At 42.9% G+C, this 27,916-nt stretch overlaps 1 protein-coding gene across 2 annotated transcripts in view; it reads left to right on the top strand.

The window, feature by feature from the left end:
* The window catches only part of HDX (highly divergent homeobox), a 571,608-nt gene that overhangs the window by 128,032 nt on the left and 415,660 nt on the right, over window positions 1-27,916 (top strand). Inside the window, exons 3-4 of one of the 2 annotated variants that reach the window (XM_069612922.1) lie at window positions 9,133-9,279; window positions 16,543-17,658. In XM_069612922.1, coding sequence (XP_069469023.1) covers window positions 9,133-9,279; window positions 16,543-17,658 — 1,263 coding nt within the window. The remainder of the gene's footprint in view (window positions 1-9,132; window positions 9,280-16,542; window positions 17,659-27,916) is intronic. The other variant, XM_069612923.1, reaches the window with a different exon arrangement.

Genomic DNA, 27,916 nt, shown 5'->3' with positions numbered 1-27,916 from the left:
TTTTATTTAAATGTGAAGTGAGTGCCACGGCTGCTGGAACTGTGGTGACCATTCCAGCCAGTTTTCCAGGAGGAAGAGATTGTGTGGCATTATTCCGAGATGGCACTATACCTAAACCTTTTGGACCAGATTGAACACAGAGCATAACACATAATGATAATGCACCTGGTACCCCTTTTGCACATGTGCTTTTGTACTATGAGAGAACTAATCTCAATTATTGTTTAATAAGTATATTCTCTAGCCACATAGGGAGAGAAGGGACTAGCACAGCCAGAACTATGTTTCAGGAGAGAAGAGGTGAAACCAAAGAACCACAGAGGGATGGACCAGTACACCTGATTAAAGCAATTTCCCAGCTGTAGGGAAATTCCAAAACCAAAGGTAAGAAGACCAGTACTAGCCTATTAAGGGCTATACCTCAGCCGCATGCAGGAGCCAGTGAACACAAGGAGAACCCCAAAGTCTGGTGTGGGCTCAAGCCCAGGAGTTTTACTCCTGGCACGTGCATGATAATAAATTCAGCCTGACGGCACACCTGTTGAGATAGCAGAAATACATTTTTGTAAACCTGCGGTAATACCCTGCAGAGGGGGACAACATTCTTTCTGGTAAGGCATCCCCAAAGGCAAAGGGGGGGAGTTGGAAGCGGTTGCTGCTAGACTTCTGCAGGCATCATACCGAGGAGCCTGGGAAGGCAAAATGAGGCGGCCAATATCTGGGCCCAGGAGTCTTTCTATATTCAAGAAGACCAGAAGTGTGCAAGGGGCGCTAAATCCCTTGACAGTGCTTTAGAATAGGAAAGTCCAATCTCATGCTGGATAGCCATTTAGATGGTTTAGGTCTACTTGGTCGAAAATATTTGACCTTTTCACATTTGACCGAATTCTTTTGCTTGTTCTTTGGTTGAAAAAGACCCACCGCAATACCCCCTATTTCCTTACTCCATCCCATATATATATTTAATGAAATTTGACAGTATTTTGACCACGAAAATGATAAATAAAATTCGGTCAAATGTAAAAGGTCAAGGGCCTCATTACAAGTCAGCCGGTCCGGAAACAACGGTGGTGGTAAATCCGCCACCAGTCCTGCAGGCGGGAGGTGTCACTCCCGCCAGGTCTGACCTTGCAGGTTTAACACCACCCGCCTTCAGGTGGGCATGGAAACACTGGCCCCATTACAGCATGGTGCCAGTGTTTCCACTTCCCCATTCCCATGGAGTCCTTTGGGACTCCATGGGAATGGAGATTAAGAGAATTCCGCCTCCGGAATTACCGGGTCACTGGGGTTGTAATGCCCCGGTGATGCTGGCAATCACAGGGGCGGAATGGTAATACGAGTCCGGCGGCAACCTTCCAGAATTTCCAGCACGGTTACGGCCGGATTCGTAATGAGGCCACAAATGTTTTTTTCGAACAAGTAGTTCCAGACCATTTAGATAGGGACTTTTCACCAAATCAGTTTACCCATCCTGATGCTTTGCGCATAGTTACTCCTTCTATAGTTGCAATTCGGAAACTGAGATCTACAGGCGTTTGACTACATATCCTAAAAGGTTTGAGAAGGGTTAAATAAAGATATGTGCTCTAGCATCTTGAATCGTCTTTTTGCACTAGAGGGAAATACAAATAATGATCTCAGACCAAATAATCAGAGAGACTCAAGGAATATGGCACAGTACTATTTCATGGCCATTTAATAAAGCAGGGAGGTCTCACAGGCATCGGAGTGATGCGTGTACTCTCACAACTAACCTTTATTATGCAAAGGCCTTATACCCCAATGTGCGTCATCTATGACATCATTCTACAGGGCAAAATACAAAACCTATTGAGGGAAGGGATTGGTTAAGGGAATATACCTACTTACAGAACAAATGAAGATTAGTGCATCATTGGCTACCCCTGATCTGTATGGCATCCCTTCAACTTCCTCTAAATACGTATTGTGCTGATTATAGTGGACAAAACAGCAGTGGATTAGTCTTTGCAACATTGTATGTTAGGTTGTCCCTCAACCCCACTAATTGGTTAGCAAACTACCCCAACCTTGGACTTTTGGCTCTTAAGCAGCATGTACGTGAAACAAAACGTAGGTGTTTGAATCCTGTCAGACTACTCCCCGTTTTCCCAATTAGTTTATCATCTTTCATCGGTCAGCCATAAAGTCTTCCTTTTGTAGTTGACCTTGCTGGCTGCTCACTGTCCTGGAACATTCATGGGAGTGTGAGCACACACCACTATCTTAATCTGAGGCTCTAATGAATAGTCCTTGTTTTCGACTTCTGAGTCACATGTCAGGAGACCACAAATTTGTCCATTACAACCTTCTATTTACTGCTGTTTGATTTAATTATGCTGGGTGTTATCTCATATGAAGTTTGTATACTTTTAATTGACCAACAGTTGGCTCTTGTAGATGTTTTCTTCTTCAATCTGTGAGTAATGTCCCACATTCAGAGCGTATCCGTGTAACTCCTTTTGTGCTCTGTGCTCATCCCTTAAAATAGCATCCTTAATTCTGGGCCAACCTTGACTCATTGGCGTCTCTTGATTCTGCAGCCTTGGTTTGTCTCTGAGGTACCTTGGTTGAATTTGACATGAGCCAGCATCCATTTCCTATTATGGCCGTCCCAGCTACGTCATATATTCCTGTATAGCAAGCCTCTAAATTTTTCCTTTCTACCTTGTCTTACTGCGTATTTACAGTTATTCATCAGTAAGTCACTTCATATTCTTTTTTTCACGATTGCTTTAACTTTATATACATGTTTCTCTTGGTGCTTCATCACTCTTAAGTATTTTCATATCTTTCAGCATAGGTTCATTTATCTTTTTTTATGACATTACTCTACCCTCATCAGATTTCACTTTAACATTGCATGATGTCCATATGTGAGTGCTGACATCCTTGCTCTTGGCATCCGTCCACACTTTCGGTACGAGGTTACATTCTATGTGCCTGTCTGAGTGCATAACATCCCATTTACTGCTCTTGTCCTTCTATTCGAGTATGACGGTGGAGAGGGGTCCAGAACTAGTGAGAAAGCGTCTACCTGCTCCTCTTCATATATCCTGATCCTGACTGGTTATGTTGGACTCAGGGAATTGGGACTGTCGAAGTCTTTAGCCAACCTGAAAATCTTGGCTCCCTGGACTGCGAGAATATAGCTGTGGGTCTGCCGACTTCGAGGGCCCAACACCCTCCCCAGAACAGAGTACTCAGCCAAATGCAAGTACAAACTGTGGTTTATTGAAAATAAAACCAACTGAGATCAATACAAGAAATCAGAAATTCTCTGGTACATCCCAGCTTTCCATGGCGTGCGGCATGGTTTTGTGTGACTGACGTCATCACTTGGGGCCTTCCCCAAAAAACCTATCCCCACGAGAGATTGGGTACTGAGAGCAGTACTACCTATCGGGGACCCTATAGGTGTTATTCTACTGGTCCTTGCATGTCTGGTGGCTGGCCTGTCCGGTCCCCAAGAAACTATATATCACATTGTTGCAGAGTAATGTGCTTACTATTGGTTTGTACCCCTTTGCCATCCACCCCATGCTTTCTAAGCTGTGATTGGTTAGAGCTGATCTCCCCAGGTCTGGGACTTCATAGTTCTCAGCCCTCTGTGCACCTTTTCAAGGGGATGTGAACGATTATGTGTCTGTATTGTAACTTGTGTGTACCACCTTTGCCTATGAAACTATGCTCCTCACATTGCAATACTTGGTAAAGTTTGCGTCTGGTTTGCTGGGATCGGCTCTGCTTTACCACCACGGATGACTGTCCATTGTCTCGTTTGGCTGTACCACGTGTTAAGAGGCCGAACATTTGAGCTCTTGTGCACACATTTATGAGGGTTTATTCAATTTTCCTGCAGCTCGTCCCCTTGTCGTCTGAAGATTGGAATGTGTCATTGTATCTCTGACTTTGGCTGTGAGCCTTTCTTGCACGTTTTGCTCCATGTGCTGCCTGAATCAGCTTGGCTCATCTCACACTCAGAGGCTTGAGGCCTGCTGTAGTTTTCCTAACCTTTTATTATGCAGTTTCTGCATCATCCATTCATCCATGTTATACTAGGTTCCCTATATGTTAGTAATACGTGGCTGTATCAGGCTTCGTACATTCTCCTGTATGTCCACTTGATCATTGCTGTAAGCATCTGAAAGCTTTCTCAGGATCTCCTGTGCCTTGCAGTTCTGCGTTACTGTATTTGGCTATTGTAAAAATAATAAAAGCATTTAAAGTATGTATATCTATCTGTCCTCCAGCTATAGAACTGGGTCAGCATGTTCTTCATGTATACGAATGTGTGTTTGTGTAATGCTGTGAATGACTGTGAGTGTGCTTCATGTCTAACACTGCTACGTCATGGTGTCACTAGCGACATCGGCATCGTGGCTTCTTCGTGCTTTAGTCAAGGCTGTCCATATAGGTGTCTCGGTCCACGATCTCCTGTTCTTCTCCTACACTTGTAAATATTTGCTTTGTATTCGGTCTGTATGGCTGGCTGAGAGGATACCTTTCAGTGAATATGTCAATCATTGGTGCACTCGGGATTAATTTCTGGCTCTTCCTCATGACATGATTCTGAGGGTGATGAGGGGCATTCTTGGGACCCTCTCTTCAGTCCCTCCTCTGGTCGGCCTGTCGACCAACTCCTCATATTTCAATCCTGTCGCTCATGTTTGCCATATCTTCGTTATCCCTCCGAGGTGCCCATAATAATTTACATGATCGTTAAAAGTCCAGTCCATTTAGCTGCACACTCCTTCTGTGTTGCACCATATCCATTTTCCTTCATAGACCTTAGCGTTGCGTGGATTTCTAGCATCATCGCCTCAAGTGGGAATAGTGGCCCGTTGGCTATTCTGTCTCTCAGCTTGTCTCTTTCCTCCACTATTTTGTCCTTCGTTCCTCCTATATTCACATCCATCAGCACCTTCATACCAGTAGTTTCCTCTGCTAACTTTTGTCATTGGGCAACACAGATCTTCACCACGCATAGTGGCGCATTTGTAACACGTACCAATTAGTCTTCTATTTTAATGTCTGAAGCAACTTTGCTTAATGGTTGTAGTCCTGGATGAGGGTCCTTGTCAGAGGAACATCCATTCTTTATGTATGCCTCGATAACTTGCAGAGTGGTGTCAGATTGCATGATGTACTTACACTCCTATGCCGAAATGCACGTTAGTGTGTCTTCTGATGAGTCTTGCAATGTGGCACTACACACTCAATTTTGTTCCACTCCATGTTGCACACATGGGGCGGTGGTAGGTGTGAGAAACAATCAATGTGTTTACTCCGCCATCCAGGCATGTATTGAATCGGAATCGGAATTCCTGTAATTTGGGCTGTACATTAGTTATGCAGAAGGTACAGTTGACCTGCCTGAAGGGAGGCTATACACTTGTGGCTTATGATCTATTCAAAGCCTAAACGCTATGCCCCAAATATAGTTGCAAAAATGATACTAACGTTTTGTTTGTTCTCTGGAGATGAATACCACTACAGAATTACACCATGGCCCCCAAGCTCTATGCGCTGGCATAGTCTGTTATGATAGTGCTCTTGTGTGGCTTCAACAGGTGCAGAAGTTGGGCATGGGGAATGTCCATTTTGTTCTCACATAACTGTTTGGCATTGGGCAGACCACTTGTGCAGATCCCATTCCATGAGCAAGAAGTGGAGGGGGTTCAGGTTTTGATGATCAACCTTCTAAGAATTTGGCGTATTATTTATAGAGCCCCATAAAACACAATTGTTCCTTGTTGGTTGGTAAGGGGGATTTGGAGATTGACTTTCACTAATGTAATTTTGGTATGGATGCCCGCTGCGGAAAAGGTGTAATGTATGTACCCCACCTCCTGTTGTTCAAATGTGCATTTCTCTTGTTATAGCATAGGTTCTCTGCCTTCTATTTTCTGTAGTACCTTTCGCTAGGGTATGATGATGTGAATCATTGTCACCACCATAGACTGGAAGAATGCATTTTCTGGTCTGTTGCATCATAGGTTTGTGCTTAGTCTTTGGAAAAGGGAGGCTGGTGATGGATTGAAAGCAATTGACGTATATTGATAGATGCCTTCCGGCATGATGAAAGCTATATATCCCTTCGAGTCGGAGTGCAGGTGGACATGGTGTATTTTATGGGGCAAGCTTGAAGAAGGCCTTGGCTTCTTTTAAATGCAGCAGCAGTTATGTGATGTTTGGAGAGGGTAGACGTCTTAGTTGATGTTTTTGTTCAGGCTGTGTAGGTTCATGCACAGACTTTGGCCATCATCTTTCCTGGCGAGTACAATGGGGCAGAGCAATTCATTGGTCTCCACCAGTTGTGTGATACTATTGTGTAGCAGATAATCCAGAAGCAGTTTGGGGTAATCAATGCTGTGTGCCTGGTCCAGGGTAGGATCATGGCTCATCCACAGAGCTTCATGTGCCTTGGTACCATAGCAGTGCTCTATTAGCTCATTGTAAATCTGCCAGTCAGTTATATTGTTGAATATTCAGTTTCTGGCTAATTAATGCAATGTTGTAAAAACGCCATCCGTCATCTAAAGATCCTGGTACAACACTTGTATTTGGAACTTTCTCAAACCGGGCTGCCAGGTGCACTTGGCGGGTTTTTGTGAGAGGAGTACCAACAGGCTTTTTTGCAAGAGCAGTTAAAGCAAATAGTATGACTTTCAGTTCCCATGGCATTGTAAAGCAAAGCTTATTGTCAGTTTGGCACACATTGAAGTACCTCAGTGGCTTTCAGATAACTTTGGAAATGGGATTGTCATTTGGCCAAGGGTATCGGCATTTCACCAGGAGACTGAAGGAAAGCGATACGCCCTGCATATTGGCAATGCTACACGTGGGTCTAGGAGAGCAACATTGATAGACAATGCTGCTAAGGCGCTGCAGAAAGTGGCAGGACTTGCGAGTGCCAGCGAGAAGTCAATGGTGTCTACAGGAACACATTGCCATTGTGGAGGTTAGAAAAGTAGAGTCCCAGGTGGTTACATGGTCGCAGGACACTTCCCAGACCTATTTATTCAAACAGTAGCCTAGATCTCCTCAGAATACCGGCACCTGGGACATGCAGAGAGGAGTAGAGGATACTACAGACATGCATGGCACTTTTAGCCAAAAGCATTTTGTCTGCTTGGACTTGAAGTCCTGTACTGACAATTCCAGAAACAAGACCACACGTCCCAGAATGCACGGTTAGATTGGATAACATGTCACATGGGCCAATTTGGCAGCTATGCTTAATTTATGTTATTTTGCATAGCACCAATATGTTCTCTGCAACATCAGATCACTCCTGGGTAATAAAGACGCATGAAGATTGCACAATAATTCCCTTCCATTAATATGATAAGGTTTCTTATAGGCAGTTAGTCAGCTCACTGTGTACAAAGAAAGGTATATAAGATCTCACATACAGGGCAAGTGGGATGGGTAGGGGATGTTTCCATTACCACCTCAGCCCTGATTGTAGACTGGCAGCAGTGCTCAACACTAACCACCTCCCGCACCAATGGCCCCACACTCGATGGATAGACCTTTCCTTTTAGATCCTGCTGTTTGAAGGGGTGTGCAATCCGGTGTTGGTGTTGCCCCTCAGCAGGCCCTCTCCCGGGCAGGACCAATGCAGGACTAATACACCTCACCTCAGTGAACCTTTTTTATGCCAGGGTTAAGTAATCCAGGCTGCAGAGTGCCGGGTCAGTGAGTGGGACTCATTATAGCCCTGTAGGAGGCCCACACAAACCTCGATATGTGATTTGCCGTCCTCTCCTTATCTCAAGCCAAGCGCACATGACTCCTTCAGGGCCCTGATGACTACTCTGGATCCGCTCCTCATGCCATTGCTGTCACTTCCTCGTTCTCTTCCATTTTAGTATTAAGCATTGTCAAAAAAAGCCCTAAGCTTGGTGTGTCAGATTAGCGGCTGCTTGTGTAACAAGCTTCCACTCGAGTGGCCTAAGCTTCTGCTGCTTCCTGTGTTTCCCTAATCGAATTTGTCGACAGAATCAAACAAACCCTCTGACTATTTTTGGGGTTTTGATGGGCGATTTATGGGAGGGACAACCATAGCCTTGCTATGGCCCTGACTGCATTTAAAGTACGCATGTAGGTCATGGCCATCTTTACATCTGCGAAAACCCATGCTAACATTTTAGGCTAATTAGCTGGCTTTTGCGGTTCTATGTGATTGCATCGAAAAACAATTCAACAAAATACGATTAAAATAGGGCAACTGTTTTTTCTGTAAAGAAGACATGTAGTTGGACAATTGCCCAAGAAGATTTTGAGATGTTTTCTATCAGTCTTTGGCATCCATATATTCGTATCTTGTATATCGCCACATGGGGGTAGAGGTTTAGTGATCTTTACTCGTTGTTTACAACAAGGCTCACAACAATACACCCTTGCTTATTAACGCTGCAGTCTATTGTTTTTTATTTACTAGCCTGTTACCAAGAGGTCTGTAACAATTAAACCTTTATCAAATGTTATGCATGTGTGCATGTCTGTGTCAGTAGTGTACCATGTATTCATAGTGTATCTTGGATTCATCCCACAAATTACAAAGTTGTAAGTTACTTCATGGCTGTTTTCATAGGTAGATGTAGAGGGGTAGTGAGTGTGTAGGGGTGGGGTATGGGCGGGCATTCCTGAATGGAGAAGAGAGGGCCGTGTGGGAGGATCCTCCTCCCCCATTAAAAAAAAAAAAAAAAAAAAAAAAACTCTATGGAATCTACCATGAAGTAATTTACTATTTTCTAATTTTTGGGGGATGAATCGTGTAGAATCATTTTCTAAAGTTGTAGTTTATTGGCCCCATTACGAGATGGTTCCATTTATTTAAATGTGCATATTTCTCATTGCTCTCTTATGTTTCTTGCAAGACTCGGTTTTGCAGACTACAGACAGAACTTGCAAGCCCATTTTCATCTGGGCTAGATGGATACATTTATAATGGTCATTTACACTGAAATAGTAACCGAAGACTCTTCTTTCAGCAAAAAGTAGTAACTGTTTTGGTTACAGTGCTTCCATTTAGCTCATTATGGATACGAAACTTACACAAGTCCACATTCCAACTCTCAGAGTATCTTCTTTTGTTTTTAGATGAATCTGCGCTCTGTATTTTCTGTAGAACAACAAAGGATATTGCAACGTTTTTATGAAAATGGAATGACAAATCAGAGTAAAACTTGCTTTCAACTCATATTACAGTGTGCACAAGAAACTAAGCTGGACTTCAGTGTAGTGAGGGTAAGTACAGACTTCTAACCCTTGAATTTCCATTCTCATTAGTATAGTAAAACGCTTGTCACACTAAGTTTATATTGATAAATATACTAGTGAGAGTGTGTGTGTGTGTCTGTGTGAAGTGCCTTGCATAAATGTCCTTGTGAATTCCCTCACACCACTACTGATCACAGAGGGCCCCCACTTTAATGGGCACACCATAAATTCAAGTTCTGGGAATTCATGTAGCAACATAATGCATTCCGGAAGTTATAGTTTTGCTACACTTCAATGCAACCAATTTCGCTAAAATACCAGATTAAGTGCCTCAATACGTGTTTGGAAATAGTAACCGCAAACAGAGTTACCATTACCACCCGTGGTAGGAGTGGCGTCTCCAATTGGGTTCTGTTAGTTCCCATTTTGAAGTTTATTGGGACGTGAGGAGTTTTATGCTGGCGGAAATAGCACTGGTAGTAATGCCGCTATTTTTTAAAGGTAATAATACCACTGGTGGTAATATTGTTTAGAAAGCGATAACCAGTCGGACTGAAAAAACAGGCGCTACTACCGTTCAGAGTTACACCTACGTTTGCACGTACTTACGGCCACACCCTCTCTCCTTCAGCCACGTTCTGCACCACCAACGCTCTGCAGAAGCCTAGCTACACAGTGCAGATTTTCATCCAGAAGCATACCCTGCCATATTTTTAGTTTTCCCAAGTGGTTCAACTAAATGTTTTTATTTAAGTGTTTTAAGGGAAAATAGGTGCTCCACTACTTTCTGAACACGTTCACCATTCCAGAATTGTTTTTTATGAAGTTAAAGCGCCCTTCTCCACTTTACCACAGGATATGAGTTCCAGCTAAACTGAAATATATTTCAACTCAATTGCCTGTAAACCAAAATGACTGCAACCCTTGAAAATGGTGTTGCATGTTGCTCCTTTCCTTCCTACTCTGTCCCCCACCGAAGTCACAGCCCCACTACTTTTCTGGTACACTTCTATCAGTGATCTGATCTACACAATAAGCTACAACAGAGGGACTGTTTTATAGAATATACTGCACAGGATGGATTAAAAGAGTGGGATTATCGTTGGGTATCTCACACTGTAGTTGGCAGAAGATGCAAAACAATAGGTGTAACATTGGTAAGAGTCCTGGACTCTCTTTGAGACCCCCGGTACTACAAATGGAAGGCCATTGTAAAGTCACAATATCGAGTCTTGTAGAGCCTTTTAGCTTCTCGGTACTCTAGTCTAGTGATGCAAATTGTTTCAAGAGCTTTGCCTGAAACAAGAGTTCCCAAACTCGCTCTACAAAAGCCTAGGCATGTGCTAATAACATGTAACTGAAATAATCCTCAGGTATCTGTTACTCCGTCAGGTCATGGTTTCAGGCCCCTCTGTTTTCATATTGCTTCTCAATGCCTCCTCCAGCTTTAAGGCTTTACAGTTCTTTCCTTCAGACTTCTCTTCATCCTGGCCACAACTACTGGTAGACTCTTTCAAGTCTTAGGTTTTCAGGGTGTACCTTAGGTCTCTTTTAGGTTTTGACTGGCTGTGTTCATGTCGGGTCACTCGTAGACCTTGCTTCATTCAAGATTCACAATCGGTTTGGAACATGTCTCTCTGAACTTTTGTGCTTCTCCATTTTCTCACCAGGCCTCTCCTGGACATTGCATTTGACTTGATTTACAATAAGTCCCTCGGACTTAAGCTTCTCTAGTTTTATTAGCGGCTTCTACTGAACCTCAGGCTTTTTCAATAATCCCGAAATGTTCTGAATGCTGTATAGTAGGTACCTCCAGGACCTTTCAATCTTCCTTGCCTTTGAATCAAATAGGTCCTTATGAACTGGCTTAAGATGTTGCTAGGATAAACATTGAGAAGTCTACTGAATATCTTTAAGCTAGCCCGTGAAATAAATCGGAACCATGCCATATTTTAAACTTGCAATAGCCCTCTTAAATGGCAACTGCAAGGAGTGTGCGAGCTGCTTGTACACATCAAGGAGGAACACATTTAATGGAGCCTGGAGCCCCAGTACTACTGCTATTTGTGAGCCCTGCTCTTGACACTGGCAAAGTCTTTTCCAGTATTTGCCCTTACCGGTCTGAGGGATGCTCCTAGCTGGCTTCCTCCCCATTTGGTTCTTATGAAGGCCAGGCTGGGAGTGCCTGCACTCCCTTTGACCCCCCCCCGACCCCATCAGTGGAGAGCAAACACATTAGTAAGTGCTGGTAGGATTTGGGATCCTCCGCTTTTCCATCCATCTGGATGATCATATTTTTGGCAGATACCGATGGGCAGTTGTTGCTGGCCGTTGAATCAACCTTCAACTCAAGTAGCTCTTCAGGTTGCAATCTTAAAAATCAACAAATTTACTTCTCATGCACGCAGGACATATATCGTGCATGCATTTCATGTGTGTATGCTTTGAAACAAAGAAACACATGCCTAAACTATTTCTTCAATAGGTTTTGCTCAGCAACATAGTTTACACAGCCTGCTTTTCATTTATTAGGTAATTTCACCTGTACTTGTGCCCATAGCAGAGCCGTGTCTTTTTAAAATAACATACAACAGTTTCGCCCATATTAACAGTGAATAAATAAAGGTGGCACATTAGTAAAACGGTTGGGGCTGGTCAACAAGTCCAAACCCTCAGCAAATGTCAACATATGATTGTTTTAAAAGAGAAAAGTTTTGAGTGAATAGCAGTAAACCTGGTTTTCCTGTACTTTCCCTTCATAAGAGCGTCCTGGAAGGGTTTTCATGCAGGACTAAAAAAAATACTGGCAGGACAATTGTCGGAGCAGAACTGCCCAACATAAGCACCTCAAAAGATCTGTGATACCAACATTATTTTTGAATTGTTCACTTTTCTCAAAACATTAAGCAAGGTTGTATTAATATCTCGGTATCAACCTGTCGGAACCCACTGCACCCTCCTACGGACAGGAGGGAGGAAGACCATGGGACTGATGTGGGTTTTCATCATGCAGGTACCTGGGTCTATCTATATATGCAGGTAGGCCCAACTGATTTAGACTTTATTGGGCCTTATTCATGGATTGTTTGCACCAAAAAAAATGTGATTTGTGTGCTATTCTGCCCGCAAATCCCCATTGGTTAAACTGGGATTTGCGGGCAGAATGGTGCACAAATCCATTTTTTTTTTGGCCCAAATAATCAATGAATCAGGGTGATAATCTATATCTGCTCCACTAGAATATATGCAATCTGCATTTCTGTGTTCATTTATCACTTCTGCATTTGTGTACGTTTTATTGAAAACGTTTTATTGAAAAGTTTCAAATTGATTTTGATACCGAAAATTCTGTAATTTATGTATACATGATTTAGCAAGATGCATATTAAAAATAAATGTTATGGAATAATTTCATACACATGCGTGAATCCCGTTTCAATCACTTTTTTTAGTTGTAGTTGTGGAATTCAAAAGCAACTATTATAGCTAGTAAACTGGCCCACAACCCTTTAACATAGATGTATACAAACGCAAACCCCTGAGCAATAAGCGACACTAAGCACACATTACACTGAGCATAGAATGAAAGCACACATTACACTCAATGACATTAAATGCACCACTCAATATATGTTACACCTGCCTTTTGTCGTATTCTGTCCATTGTCTGAATTTATCTAGCGTTGACACTAAGGGAGGGATGCAGGAGTGTTAAAGTAAGGCGTAAAACCAATGGATCAACGACTCACATGTTACTATTACACTGCAGGGATGTTAATTCCCTTTGGAAACCGAGCAGGGGCATCGAACAGCATATATTTTGTCAGCATACATTCCTGCTACCCCCTCAAATACCACATGTTGTTTTACACCTGCATGACGTTTTCATGCTGGCGTAACACAACGGATGTCCATGGAATCTGCCTGTTTTTGTACCGTCTAAAAGCAGGCAGATGCCATAGCGATCCATTGTAAATGCTGCCTGCCATGTCAGCAGTTGCACGTTTTGTAAAACTGAGTGCAAAACAAGATGTGAAGGCGATTTCTGTTTTGCAAATTAGTAAGTGCTAACGTTGGCGACCCCTTTAATGCCATTAGCACTTTTTGTAAAAGTCCTCTAAATGTTTTTTCTATTTACTACGTACCTTTTTATGACCCTATGATCTACTACCTATTTTGCAGTTCTCCTCCCACCTGTAAGACCATTTATCAGAATGTCCTGCCTTTCGTCTACATTCTCTCTTTCTAATATTCTTCCCTTGGTTCCAATACCTTGTTATTTAAACATTCCAGTGGGTTACACACGAAGGACTAGGACTACGGTTGAACTACACCGATCCCTGAGGAAGGTCATTTGAAGAGTTAGTTGCCTCAGTGAATGCTAGCTTTTCTCCTAGCCCTGGAGGGACTACGAAATGCTCCTTGTAATCATCTGTATGCTTCGACTTGGCCCTAAAGCCTCTCGTACTTTTATTTTAAGACTAAAAACGTGTCCCTCCTTCACATATCAATAGAGCTGAAGTTTCAATTATATGAATAGGATTTTCTCATAAACTATGCATGACCAAAGTCATTATTTAAAGTTTACAACCACATTTTTTAGACATTTTTCAGCATGTCACACTACAAAGTAAGTCATTCAGTATGACATCATTAAGAGAAATAGCAGGGGTTACAATGCTGAAAGATCTCAATGACATATTTTCCAATAACCTGATGAATTATTTATTATAAATATGTTAGTTCTGCCTTTATACATTGTTTTCTTTGAATTAATCTACACAATTGTTTTGTATGATTAAAAGCGACCGAATCAAACTTCACACAAAGTCTAGAAAGCATCCATTGTTTAAGAGTTTGTTTTGTGTGCTTTTGGATTGCTTAACCTGGATCAGTAGCAGTTGCCGTACATATGGCCATCATTCAGTAGATAAGGATTGAACTATGGGTGTTTGTAAAAAAAATCACTCACCACATTATACCTCAATGTTCCTTGCACCATGCTTGCGCAAAGGCAACATGCTCATCCTCCTCATTACATATCCCACCAAGCTAGTCTCCTTTAATCCCATTCTTATCCGTTTGTCAGCCAGTCACATAATCCCAGTTTCCTTCCACTGTGTCAAAGAACCAAATACCATTCAACCCAAACCCACAACGTGCCATGCATATTAATTAAAAGGTGTCCTGAGGGGGTGACTGGAGCAAAACCTAACTGACCACTTTGGCAAACACAACTATCACATAATTTAATGTCAAATTCATGGTTGACACACTCAGTGGATGCTAAAGCATAAAGCAGACCAACATGCGAGCTTTATCCCTACCTAAATATCAATCCGCTCAAAAGCCTTACACTGGTTCAACTGAGGACAAAACAAAATCAAGAGAGATTTTCAAATTGCACATTGGAGAAAGACTGGCACATTATTTTATTAATTTTTAGATCTCACTCCCCATGAAAACCCTCCACTGAAGTAGCAAAAAAGTCATAGGGCATGCTTCACCAAACAAACCCCTGTACAGGATCTCCCAGGCCAAGTATCAGAGCAAGCCCCTGTTCAAAGCAGCCATCATTATATTAGTCCACAACTTGTATATCCATTAACTTGGGGGGAAAAAAGTCATAAAACATATGTTATTGATAACACAACATATTAGACCTGATCTTTTTGATAATTTCCCGTCCATTCCCCCTGGAACATTCACATTTGTAACTTGTCCACTCACCTTCACAGACATTTGCGATACCATCATCTCACTTCATGCTAATACATGCAATGCGTATAACCGTAATTTTTTATGGATATTATGCCTGCCCTCCAGTTATGTAATTATACGTTTTGTATGCAAATTGGCAATCATGAATTCAACCTGTTAAATCTATCGTTTCAGAGAATATTTATTTTATTGCAAAAACACCCCGGCAACAAGTGATTTGCACCTTTTGGTGTGTTTCAATTTCTTTCAAATTTGGATTCCTTCATAAATTAGCATACATTTTTATTTCTATTGAGGTTCTGTCCAAAGACCGAATCAAAAGGTAATCCCTATCTATCAGGTAACGTCATACCAGTTTTTAAAATTGCATCTGATCATGGTTCCTCTCACCGCTAAGAACTACTTTCAATTCAGATATATTTCATTTAATTGCGTAATTATCTCTGCTGTTAATAGAAGAATCAATCAAAAAACAAAAAAACATGTTGGCTATCTCTCGAATCTTCTGCTACTTATTTGTACTTTAAAATGAATTCATACACAACAAATATATAAAGACCGTAGCTTGTTTGCTCTTCAAACATTTAATTATGTAATACAGAAGATTATGTGTTAATGTTATGCATTTATATGTAGGAATTTGTCCCCCTTGTACAATTGTCAACACGGAACAACATAATTTCTTCTGTATCAATGATTTAATGATCTGTATCCCCCTTTCATCTCCCTTCACAGTATTGAAAACAAACTCGATGAGTCATTGCCATTATTTTTTAGAATCTTATTACCCTGCTCTTTATACACCATTTAACCACTTCTCAAAGCTAGGTCCACTTTATAAAAACACCCCAAATATAATAAATAGTTATACAACATGCTTGCAATATGCACTTTTTAACCTTTTAATGTTTGGGTTTGTTGTAGATGCCAAGCACAGTAGCTTGTGTAAGTGATTGTGGCAATGCAGTTTTACTTGTCTTGAAAATAAAGTGTTGTGTCAGGTTAATGTGTATTTTGCCAGATTAGAAACCTTGGAAACATTACATATTTGTCGGTCAACCCCCATTAAAAGTGATTTGAAAAAATATATCTTTCAAGTTTGTTTAAGCTAACCACTGGATCCAACAATTGCACTGGGATGCAATTCAAGTTGAAAGCTTTCCTTTATGTGTCATTTTATAGAGGTTGCTGTGATGAACATCTTCAATGGTATCTGAGATGTTCTGGTTTATACCTAATATCTTACTAGTGGAAAGCACAAACAGCATTGCAGTATCAATCAAGTACTTTACTTTTATTCACAAACACTCTCACTTCTCTTTAACGTTTTTGGGGTAAAGCACAGACTTTACAAATTAATTGGGTAATGTTGCTTGATTTGTTGACATTTTGTCTCAAAGGGCACTCTTTTGCTTTGGCCCTGTTAGATTGGCCCTGTTAGATGAATTATGAGTGGCAATGCACACAGTTTCTGTTGCTTTGAGGAACATAGTTCAGATGCTATCTACCTTTGGTATTTCTGATTGATTCTGTGTTCCAGTATTTATCCAACGTTTTTTGTCTTCACAGACTTGGGTTGGCAATAAAAGAAGAAAAATGAGCAACAAGGTCACTGGAGATTCTGGCTCATCTTCGCAAGGATCTGTTTCCAGTGCTGCATCCTGGCCTCCTGAAGTGGTGGTTCGAAATGTGCCGAATGTTCCTCGATCACAAAGTCAGCAGCCACCTCCGACATCTAATAGTGATGTGATTGTGACAGGTGTCTACAGCCCAAATCACTCCTCTAGCCGGCAGGGTTCTTCTCAACTGTCCAGTACTTCAATGGCGGAAGTCCATAAAAACTCTTCTCTGAGGCCAATTGGGAGGAATGAAACAGAATATCAAAAGCAGCATATAAACATGCAAAGGCAAACCTCTTTCTCTAAAAATGCCATGCTTTTACATGATGACAAAACATCAGGGTTTTCAAGACATTCAAGTGGTCTGAATTCCGCCAACTCCATGTACACCAAGAGACACTATGGCGTTTCTTCAGGACAGTCGATGGAAATAGTTGGACCTCAGAAGACAACAGTGTGGCCCAGGCACTTTAAAACAGAGCCACATGTTAGTCAGAGATCGTACAGACCGGAAAACATAAATTCAAACTTTGGGTCGCACAATTCATCTGGCCAAAGGGGAAGTGCGAGAGACCCTTCCAGTGGCAGCACACATAACCTGGAAATCAGAGACGTGTTTTCATTAGCAGCTACTGAACATTCCCCAAGAACGTTTGGAGAAAGAACTGTTTTAAAGAGCCGTTCATCAGAAGGCAATTGCTTGTCCATCGCAATGGAAACTGGAGACATTGATGATGAATATGCAAGAGAGGAGGAGCTGGCATCACTGGGAGCACAAACACAATGTTATATGGGTGAATATGGCAATTCCTCTCGAATAGAAAACAAGCATATCCCTTCTTCTTTGCCAGTGAGAACTTTAAGCTCGAATTCACAACCCGGGAAATCGCGTGACTTAACTGACAAAACACTGTATCACAATAGGGACTATCACTTGTCATCAGGTGCCCCATTTCAGATGAAAAACAATATGTATAACAGTGCCAATATGCCAAGAAGTAATTTTCCTCCTCATTATGCAGCATCAAATCAACAAAGGCTGCCACAAAACCAAAACAACTATCAGGTAATTTATGGTTCTGTTTTATTTGAAACATCAGAAGGTCCACAGTCGGATATGGCAATGTTTTTAGTTAATTTCATTGGGTGTTGTCTGGGCTTCATGTGCGTAAATGTTAAATGTCCTACTATCATACATGTACCACTCTACACCTGCACTGATCTTGTTTTTAAATATATGAAGTAGTTTATTCTTTCAGTTTTTTACTAAGATACTAATACGTCCTGTTTTTTAATTCTCTGGATCTCTGCCCGGTTGGTACCGCGAATGGAGGATTTTTGGCAAACGGAACAAGCAATTCAAGCCTGAGTACATTTGCAGCATCACTCGGGTGCACCAGCCACTCTTCCTTTATGCATGCACTATCGCTCCATAATTCTGTCTTCTTTCTTCCTTGGGCTATTCGGACGTTTTCAGCAAAGGATGTGTTTTTTTATTTTAAAGCGTGACTTGTCAAACATTTTGTTTTTATTCATCAGGGATTTCAGGGAGTGTGTAGTTTCTTCACTCTGGTCCACCAACTTCCTCACAAGTTCTTAATTAGCCACCTGTGCCTCAAAAGACAGACTTCAAACAATGCCAGGAGTGTCCTATGCAACAATGCCAGGAGTGTCCTATGCAAGGCCTCTGTTCTGCATTTTCTATGATTCCAGTGTCCTGCCCCCAGCATCATTGGCCTGACGGCACCCTTTGTGACTCTCTTTCAGTGAGTGGCGCAAGAGAAGGCTTCTCCGTCTACTTTGCAGCCCCTTTTAGCCTTCAAGCTCTGTGTTCCAAGAAAGAATTAATGTGAGAGACCCTCTTTTTTTTTTTCTAACCCACAAGACCCAGTGGTCTTGTTCATTCCGCAGAGACCACCAATAATGGTTTCCACCAGAGTTCTCTCATGAGGTGACAAGCAGACTACCCTTTTCCGAGGTGACTTTGAGGTTGTCCTAGGGATTTCTGATACCGTATGGAGCCCAGGCACCTCTTCAGAGCTTTCTTTAATTAAAATTACTTCTTAAGTTTATTTTTAGATAACAAATAATCAATGCAACTGTTATAATAAAATACAATTTCATAAAATATGTTTTCAAAATCCAAATTGATCTAAATCGGGCAAGGATAAGCACCCCAATCGCATATACGTTAATTTTTCATTAATCTACCTTTATTCTCATACTGCTTTAACAGTTTCTAGATGCCATAAATTCACTCCTAATCGGATGATAAAAAGAGCTCCCAGCTTTTAGAATACCAGAGTAGATAAGGTAAAATTTGATAAGAATGGCTAAACATTCCATGCATCTGGTTGCTCATCAGTTTTTCTGTATGCTCCCTATGACAATCTTATCTTGTCTTTAATAAAGATGTCACTGGGTGTTAGGCTTTCGTTATTGAAACCAGTATAGAGCATTTATACTATCAAGATAATTTTTTACCTTGGCTAACCATGGGATTTTCAAGAAGTATTGATATGATATGATATTTGTAACGCACCTATACACAAGTGTTTCAAGGCGCGACGAGGCAGGGAGGGGTAACAAAGGGAAAACAGACAACGATCCTACTAGGCAAGGTGTCATTCAGATCGCGCAAGTTCATGGGTAGAGGGGAAGGGAAAAGTGCAAGGGGAAAGGGAGAGGGGAAAGTGCAGTACAAGGGTGGTAGAACAACAAGATAAATAATAAGGGCCAGCTGGTGGCAAGTGCAAGGTAAGTGCAGACAAGTTCTGAGAAGGGGGCTGTAGGGATACAGAGACAGTCCCGCAGTGCAGGGCTTGCCAGGGAGGCAGTGCAAGGGGAGAGTGGCTGGGCCAAGGACTGAGATCGCTGAGAGTAGCCAAGTTGCAGATTCGGTGCAATTTCAGTCAGGAATTAGCAAGGGAGAGGGGGAGAGAAAGCAGAAGCAAAGAGGAAGGTTTTGAGGTGCTGCCAGAACTGGAGATGGTTCTCCTCAAGTTTCAGGGAGGCAGGAAGGCTTCCAGAGGGAGGCCCCTACCACAGAGAGAGATCTACCCCCAACTTGTTGCTTGGAGAAGCGGCTGACCCTGAGGGAGTTGGAGGCGGATGAGCGAAGAACTCGAGAAGGAAGATATCTAGGAAGAGAGAGTTGAAGGTATTTTGGTCCCAGGCCCCAGAAGGCGTTGTGTACAATGCAGAGGGTTTTGAACTTAATCCTCGCAGCCACTGGGAGCCAGTGTAGAGACTTCCGCCCTGGAGAGATACGGTCCCTGGGCTTGAGGCCAAGGACAAGTCTCGCAGTCCTGTTCTGGATGAGTTGCAGAGGGCGAGAGTAGAGCCAGGCAGATTTAGATAGAGGCTGTTACAGTAGTCCAGCTTACAGAGAACCAGGGCTCTGGAGACTGAGCTTCTGGGGAAGGAGAGGAAAGGAAGAATACCTCTGAGGAGGTGCAGCTGGTAGTGTGACTTCTTAGAGACGACTGATATGTGAGGAGAGAAGGAGAGTGTGGAGTCGAAGATGACCCCGAGGTTTTTGCCTTGCAGGTAGGAGCAGGAAGAGGGCCAAGAGATGCCGGCCAGAGAGCTGCAGGGAAGGAGGGAGGAAAGGAGGGAGTGGGTGTGCCAATGAGTAGAGTCTCAGTCTTGCTGGCATTAAGGCAGAGGTCATTGGCGGCACACCATTCCTGGATAGCAGGCAGACAGAGATGAGGGAAGGAGAGGAGGAGGCGGAGGGTAGCCTGAAAATGAGCTGGGTATCATCCACATAGCACTGAAAGTTGGGACAGAGAGCATCGATGCGGTGAGCAAGGAGTGCCAGATACTGGTTGAACAGCCAGGGAGAGAGGTTGGATCACTGGGGGACACCACAGGTAGAGAAAAAGATGTCAGCGAGGAAGGACCCCAGTTGGACCTGGAATGGTCGTTTGGAGAGGAAAGAGGTCAGCCACGCCAGGACCTGACCAGTGATACCCAGGTTATCACGGAGACGGTTGAGCAGGATGGCATGGTTGACAGTATCAAAGGCAGAAGAGAGATCGAGCAAATTGAGAACACACAGAGCAGTTTGCGTGCTTCTGGCAGCTCTGAAGCCAGACTGATTGTCATGAAGACTACCAATAGATTCAGCATGGAGATTAAGCTGAGAAATGGCCAGTTTCTCCAGGAGCTTGCCCAGGAAGGGAGTGATGGAGATAGGGCGATAGTTAGCCGGGCAGGAGGGGTCGGAAGAGGGTTTCTTAAGAAGAGGATGCACAAGGGAGTGCTTAAGGGGGGATGGGAAGACTCCAGAGGCGAAGGAGTGATTGCAGAAGTCAGCCAGGGCAGGAGCCAGGGAGTCGATGTGGTCCTTGATAGTTTTGGAGGAACAGGGGTGAGCCTGTTTTGATGAGACTTTCATAGATCGGACTTGTCTGGAAACCTCGTCAGCAGAAAAAAGGGGAAAAGCAGAGAAGGAGGGAGAAGGGGTGGCTGCAGAAGGGCCAGAGGAAGAGCAGGGAATAGAGGTTTTAATTCACTTCCTAAAATATATTTTATTATGAGCTTGCTTAGTATTGCATGCTCCTTGAACCAATTGGAGAACTTTGGGATAGCCAGTCCCATCCTACATAAGGCTTTCAAATATTCAAGGCAAAGCTCACTCTGCGTTGAATGTTAAGACTGATTTAGCGAAGTGCAATATTCCCTTCAAAAAGCATTTTCAGTTTTTTGGATTGGTGCAAGCTTTCTGTACCCGTAGTTGCTTGAAATTGGAGAATAATATCCAGTTTGTGATGGCATGGGTATTTTAAAAGTGTAGCCAGTTCTCCCGCTGCACGGGTCCCGTTTGAGGCTTGTTCCTTGATATTCTTCTTTATGTGCATTTTCACTTTTATGTCAGATATAAAGGAAATACATACGTAATTGAATCTTGTTCAGTACTTCCCCTTAGGCCTATGCATATACTAACAAATGAACCCCTTGTGGTCCTATATATGGTAGAACAGGGTTACCCTTTAAAGTCATCCAAATCTGAGGCATTGTTCTGAGACTTGAAAGAACTCCATCTGCCATTGACTTTGTGAGTATGTTTCCCAATCAAGATAGAGTTATCAAAAAGATTCTTTTTGGGCAGAGTTAAGATGACTCTGACCCTCGCAGCCCAGTTGCCCTTTTAAAACTCATCTGTGACTGATCTGAGCCTATATGGTGTCACAGATGGCTAAAGGAATGCTCAGAGTGATTGAGCCGGTTCAAGGGTTTTTATTGCAAAGCCATCCCCCTCTCTCTTGTCTAGAAAACACCAATCCTTCCTCGCCCAGGTGTCCCTACTCCCCAATTTAGTTGTTCCCAAATATTGACCCCCCCCCTACTGTCCGAATTCTGATTTATGCTAAAAGAGGAACACTAAAGGTCAAATACATTATCTGTCTAATCTCCCTCAATGACTTCCTGGGCTGACCCTACACTTGCCAGTGGTAAGTTGACTAAAAAGTGATAATGGGTTCTGCATGTCATAACTCTGTCATATGTCTTCCTCCTATCATGCCCTTATCTCCCTTTTACTCTTTGATGTTTCCCTCTTATTATTATTCTCCTTCCAACTCCACTCACCTTCTCTACTTCTACCCCTCTGTGTCTTCCTCCTCTGTCACACTGATGTCTCTCCCTTCTTTTAAGTCTTGCCTCCACCCTTTGGTGTTTTTACTCCCTCTGCATTGCTACTCCCTCTTCCTCTTCCTCACTACTACTCCCTTGCCCATACTACTACGTACTCCCTCCTCCACACTACTACTCCCTCCTCCACACTCAGACTACTCCACCTTCTACTCAGATACTCTCCTTTCACTTGCACAAGCACTTTGGATTCACTCCCTACACTCCCTCTAATAATACTTGGCAGTCTTTCACACACACTCACAATGCAATACCAGTTGCACTCACTAACCAATGCCTCTCGTGCTCCAGAAATCGACTCCAGAATTCACTCCAATGTCCTTCCTACTACTGGCCAATTGATCTGCCATATCGTCCTCTTCTGACCTCACCCAAATGACTAACAACTACCTAGGGCTTCTTTTGACCCCTTCCTATTCTCTATTTGGTCTGCAGTCCTATGCCAATCTGGCCTTGTCTCTCCCCCCACCCCCCTCCCGGGAGGGGTTCTAAAAACGTTTTCAAATAGTGCTTTAAGTCCAGCTACCTTTCTGAATGCGGGACCCTCTGTGAAACGAACAATGGTGGTTTGTTTTGTACAGTGTCCAAGTTCGTGTTAAGGGGCTTTGGCTGGCTGCCCCTTTGGTTAAGTCCAGTCTCTATTTGGGTTATGTACAAAAGTAGCTTCTTACTCTTTGTAGGTCAAACACTTAAGGTTTATTCTTAGTTACATCAAGATCTTACATTAGAGGACACCACTGGGCCCCATCACCAAGGTTGGCCCAGCTCCAACTGGCATAGGCTGGAACCTTCACACACACTTGCAGGGCAGCATTCTACAGCAAGACTCCCAACATTCTCACATCTCATGCATTCACAGATAAGCACTTTACAACATATCTCCTTCTCTTACTTCAGACAGACACACAGAACAAATCTCCTTCACAAAACATCTCCTTTTCTCCCGAAAACACAACGCACATTCACACAGCAACTTGCACCTTTTAAAGAGGGAGTGCTACTCTAAAAGCATCATGGGATTGACCCCACAGCCAACTTAGAAACAGTGATGGCTCAGTCACGACCAAACCATCATCCAATGGAGGCGTGACCTCTCACTTCATCTCTGTGTAAATCACTATCCCACCTAGGATACATGGCGGTAGGCACCAACTCCCCATGACAACTTTCAGGGACCTCTCCCTCTTCTAATAAATGGTTCTTGGCGCGACCTAACCATTACCACCTTGTAGAGGCGTGACCTCTTACTGAATATATTGGGAAACGTACTACTACTCCCACAAATATATCCAAGTGCAGGCGTGACCTCACTCCCTTAACCATTGCTGAGGCATGACCTCATATAACATCTTCTTTGGGCATGAACCCTACTTCACATACCTATTTTAATCTGACACCCAGATTCTCAATGTGGAAGGCACAACCTCCCTTTATTTAAGTATATTAGGCATGACCTCAACTTAAACATTCAAGGGTACACGACTCTTGCACATTTGCTGACATAATCACTCTGATCTCTCTCTCATCCTTGTTACATTTCAGATCACTTACCGCTATACTTCCATCCTTACCAGGAATGATCCACATGTTCAAATTATTAAAATTTGGTTTGGTTTTGCCAGGACCAAACAAAAACATGCATGGTGAAAAGTAATGTGTAGTGCTAAAAGTCTTTGTTGTATTGCACAAACACCTGCAATGCCTCAAAAAGTATTACTTCTAGCCCACTAACACTGGCTCAAACATCTCGCCGTACCAGGCACACATCACGCACATACAATTGTCTAGCAAGACAATAACTAATTTCTATAAAGTCAATAAATGTCCATTAGTAATCAACAATACCCGCAAATCCTCAAAATCATTATCACTAACTCGCACACGCACAGGCTCTTCCATTTCGCCACTCCTGGCATATTTCATGCTCTTCACTTAAACACAATGACTGTATTTCTTAAGTCTAAAAAAGTCCATAGATGCCTGCCAATCCTTAAAAAGTTATATCCTCTATTGCAGCACACGTTAATCATCATTTTAGCCAACTACTTCAACATGCCGCTCTAGAACACATAACTTACATGCATGACAATTCTAACCAGAACAGTGACATCTCATAAACCATGTCATACATTGTAAAAACTCATTTTTAAACAAAAGGATACGGCAGACGTAATATCACCCGATAAATTCATTTTCTTCTTCAGATTATGCTCCATTAATGTGCACAGCAGTTCACTGCTTTATATCACCTCTCGCAAAAAATTGATTCTGTTCCTGAACAATTTCTGTATGCTCCTGACGCTGTCCTGCTAGCCCCTTGTGGCTACCATACAACTCCCAGCATACCCTGAAATGCCGCTCCGGGATCTCTTTGCCAGACGCAGCTCCATTAAATGCACCAGCTGTTATGTGTCTTTTGTATTCCTGTATTCAACATACCAAGGAACTGCCCAAGAACCCAATGTCCAGTGCCTTTACGGGTCCATATGCGCTGGGCTATCTTTACTCTTCCCTGCTGCAGGGCGATTACACTTGCGTATGCAGCTCTTCGGGCGCTTTTTGGCCCTTGAATTAGCGCTCAGACTATCTTTTCTTCCTGCTTTAACACTTGATGCTGCATGCACCCTTGCACTGGGCTTTACTCCCCTTCATATTCACTATTGCTCTTTAGAGCCTGCGCTGGGGAAACCTATTTGTCCAGCAACCCCTTTGATACTTCTCTGGAGTTCCTCTTCTTCTTCACTGGTGCCCTGGGCAAGCGCTGGGGCATTCTTTCACTACACTTCCCCCTGCATTTTGCCCCTGCTTATACTTCTCCACTTTGGGGCTTGCTTCGCTCTTGGAGCATCAATTCACCTTTGGGGCTTAACATTACTCCCCACCCCCCTCTTTTATTCTTACAGCTCTCCTGCAACATTCTTCTGAGCCTAGCTTTAACTTCTTTCTTCTTGGGCTCAACACTCAACTTGCTTGCTTTTAATGTCTCTTGCCCGTTTCAAACACACATTCTTATGTTTTCTCAGTTAACATTTTGCGCAGGGGACATCTATTATCACTCCCCCATTTATTACTGCGCCTTTCTATGCTGGCATTTATCTTGGGTTCTGCGCAGAACACTAACTAACGGGGTTGCATTTGTTAAGCTGAGCTTTTCCTCCCCCTGCATACCGCACTGGGTGATTACTATCCTTATTTTGGGCTTTTCTTTCTCATCTATGTTCCCTGGGTGATGGGACTTATTTCATTTCTTTGGGGGGCAGTGGCTCCTCTTCTCATCTTGCTGCTCCCCATCAGCAGACTGTTTCTTCTTTACTTTCAGCACGCTTGCTCTTTGTTTCAGTTTTCCTCGTCACCATTGATGTAAAGCAGCCTCAGTACCCTTTGCAGGTGAAACATCTTAAGGTTTATTATTAGTTACATCAAGATCTTACATTAGAGGACACCACTGGGTCCTGTCCCATCACCCAGGTAGGCACAGCTCCAACTGTCATAGACTGGAACCTTCACACACATTGACAGGACAGAATTCTACAGCAAGTCTCCAACATTCTCACATCTGATGCATTCAGAGATAAACACTTTACAACAGGTACATTTTGTTTAATTCCCCTGGTAGTTTAGGGGAGCTGCACCAGTTTCATTACCAGGCAGGATGCGGCTGGCATGAAGTGCGTGGTGTTGATAACCACACATAGGAGCTTCGTCTCCTGCCTCTGTTTCGTCTCTTCCCGCAGTGCTGTCTGTGAACTGCTTGCATAGGATTTCTGGTGGGTGAGCAGAATCCTCAACTCTCTTTCCATGATAGCTCTCTCTGTCCTCAAAGTCAGCAAATCGGTCTAAATGCCTTTAGCAGGCTAATTTTCTTAAATAAAACCAAAGGAATTGACTGCAAGACAAATCCTGTCATCTTTACCTTTAACAGTAAGCCTAGAATGGCAGGGGTCACTATTATGATACAAAGAGAAGTCCCCTTTTCAGTTTCCCACTTTCTATCTGATCTTAAAGGCAGAGATGTGATGTTAGGACTCAAAATGCGCATTTGTCTCTAGCCATTGGTGAGTGATAATGGACCCTTGGCGAGCAAAGAAAATAGCGTGTTGTGTATATGTGGGGAACTGAGGGGGGCGAGTGACTTTTTCTGCTTGCCTAGTAGCTTGTTTGAAGGCATAATGAAGCAAAACACAGACAACAGATTCAAAGTTCAAAATGAAATAGTTAATTAAATCAAATGTCAGGATGGTTTAAGCCCTAACTTGCCCTATGCTAAGGTGGGATTTCCCTACCTGAAACTAAGGAAAGTCTGAGTCATAAAGTTGAACTTAAAAAGTCTGTGTCGAAGACCTATCCTTGCCATCCCAACTAAAGCTAAACAATGTGTAGGGGTGTGAATAATGAAAGAAATAGTGATCAACCCCAAAGTTCTGAGCTTCTTCCAGCTCTTAGCTTCTTCTTCAGCTCCCCTTCCCCAAGTTCAAGAAAGTTCCACAAAAGTCTCAAGATTACCTCTCCCAAGTTCACGGCAGTACAGTTCCACATACTCCTCAGGGTTCCCTTCCCCAAGTTTAAGGCAACACAGTTCAAAAGAAAAGGAGTCTTGAGGCTTGATCCTCAACACAGCATTTGCAGTTCATCAAGTCTCGGGGTTCCCGTCCCCAAGACTTCAACGTAGTAACTGATACTGGTCTCAGTCTTTCAATGCTTAACACAACTCCAGGCCAACTCAACACTCCTTCTGGGTTGCATTAACAGTTAATTCACAGTGCTTTGGCTTTCACAATTGAGGGCTCCCTGGTCTAGGCACAGTTATCAGACCACATGGTCCACCATTACAGGTCAGACAACCAGGAACCCTAGGCCCTTCAGTCCAAACAGGTTTTTCAGTATTTGCCTGTGCACAGATTCACATTCACTTAGCTTCTCTTTGACAGCCTCTTTGCTTTATATGCAGGTTCACACACTCGTGGCTTCTCCTATTTAGCCTTGTTACTTTGCCATCACGTCTTATGCCAGTCTTTAGTCTAGTCATACTGTTTCCATTCATAAAGTTCACCTTGAGGTGGTTTTATGACTTCCCCACCTTTCTGTCATGCTCTTTCCCACTTGCACTCTCATTTTGTGTGTTCGCTTTAAATGGGCACTTTCCCTTTAACTTTCATCGGCTCGTAGCCATGCACAAAAGATTTCGTTCAATTCAGTATTTAATATTGTGATTACTCTTTCGGCTTTTGTAAAGAGCATTTTCTGCCATTCCATTTCATTTGCTAAATAACTCTTTCATTGACAAGGGATACAAAGACTTGGTTTCCTAGTTCTGGAAATTCTTACACGCAACTTGTCTTTCAATTGCTGTGCGGGTTAAACACCTGTGCAATGGTCTGCTACTTAGTTTCAGCTTGCATGTCGATTCAGACAATGAGAATCACTTTAACTATATTTCAGCATTACTTTTCAGTGTTTGCGTGTATAGCGGTCTGGGATTTCTGGGCTCAGAGAAACTCATCATCCTTTTTGAAGTGGGCGGGTTGCATAGTGAACCTTAATGTGAATTGCTGCTGCTTCTGGCTTCCCACCAGGGCTTCAGACTGCCCCTTTGACCCTCAGAACATTGTGTCCGAACCAACAAGCACTTTCGTCATAGTTTCACACTTCACTGCTTTCCACTATGC

The sequence above is a fragment of the Ambystoma mexicanum genome, chromosome 5p (genome assembly GCF_040938575.1).
Source record: "Ambystoma mexicanum isolate Mex_15411 chromosome 5p, UKY_AmexF1_1, whole genome shotgun sequence".
Classification (NCBI taxonomy): Eukaryota; Metazoa; Chordata; class Amphibia; order Caudata; family Ambystomatidae; genus Ambystoma; species Ambystoma mexicanum.
Note: the sequence above shows the minus strand (reverse complement) of the source record. Positions and strands in the feature narration are given on the sequence as shown.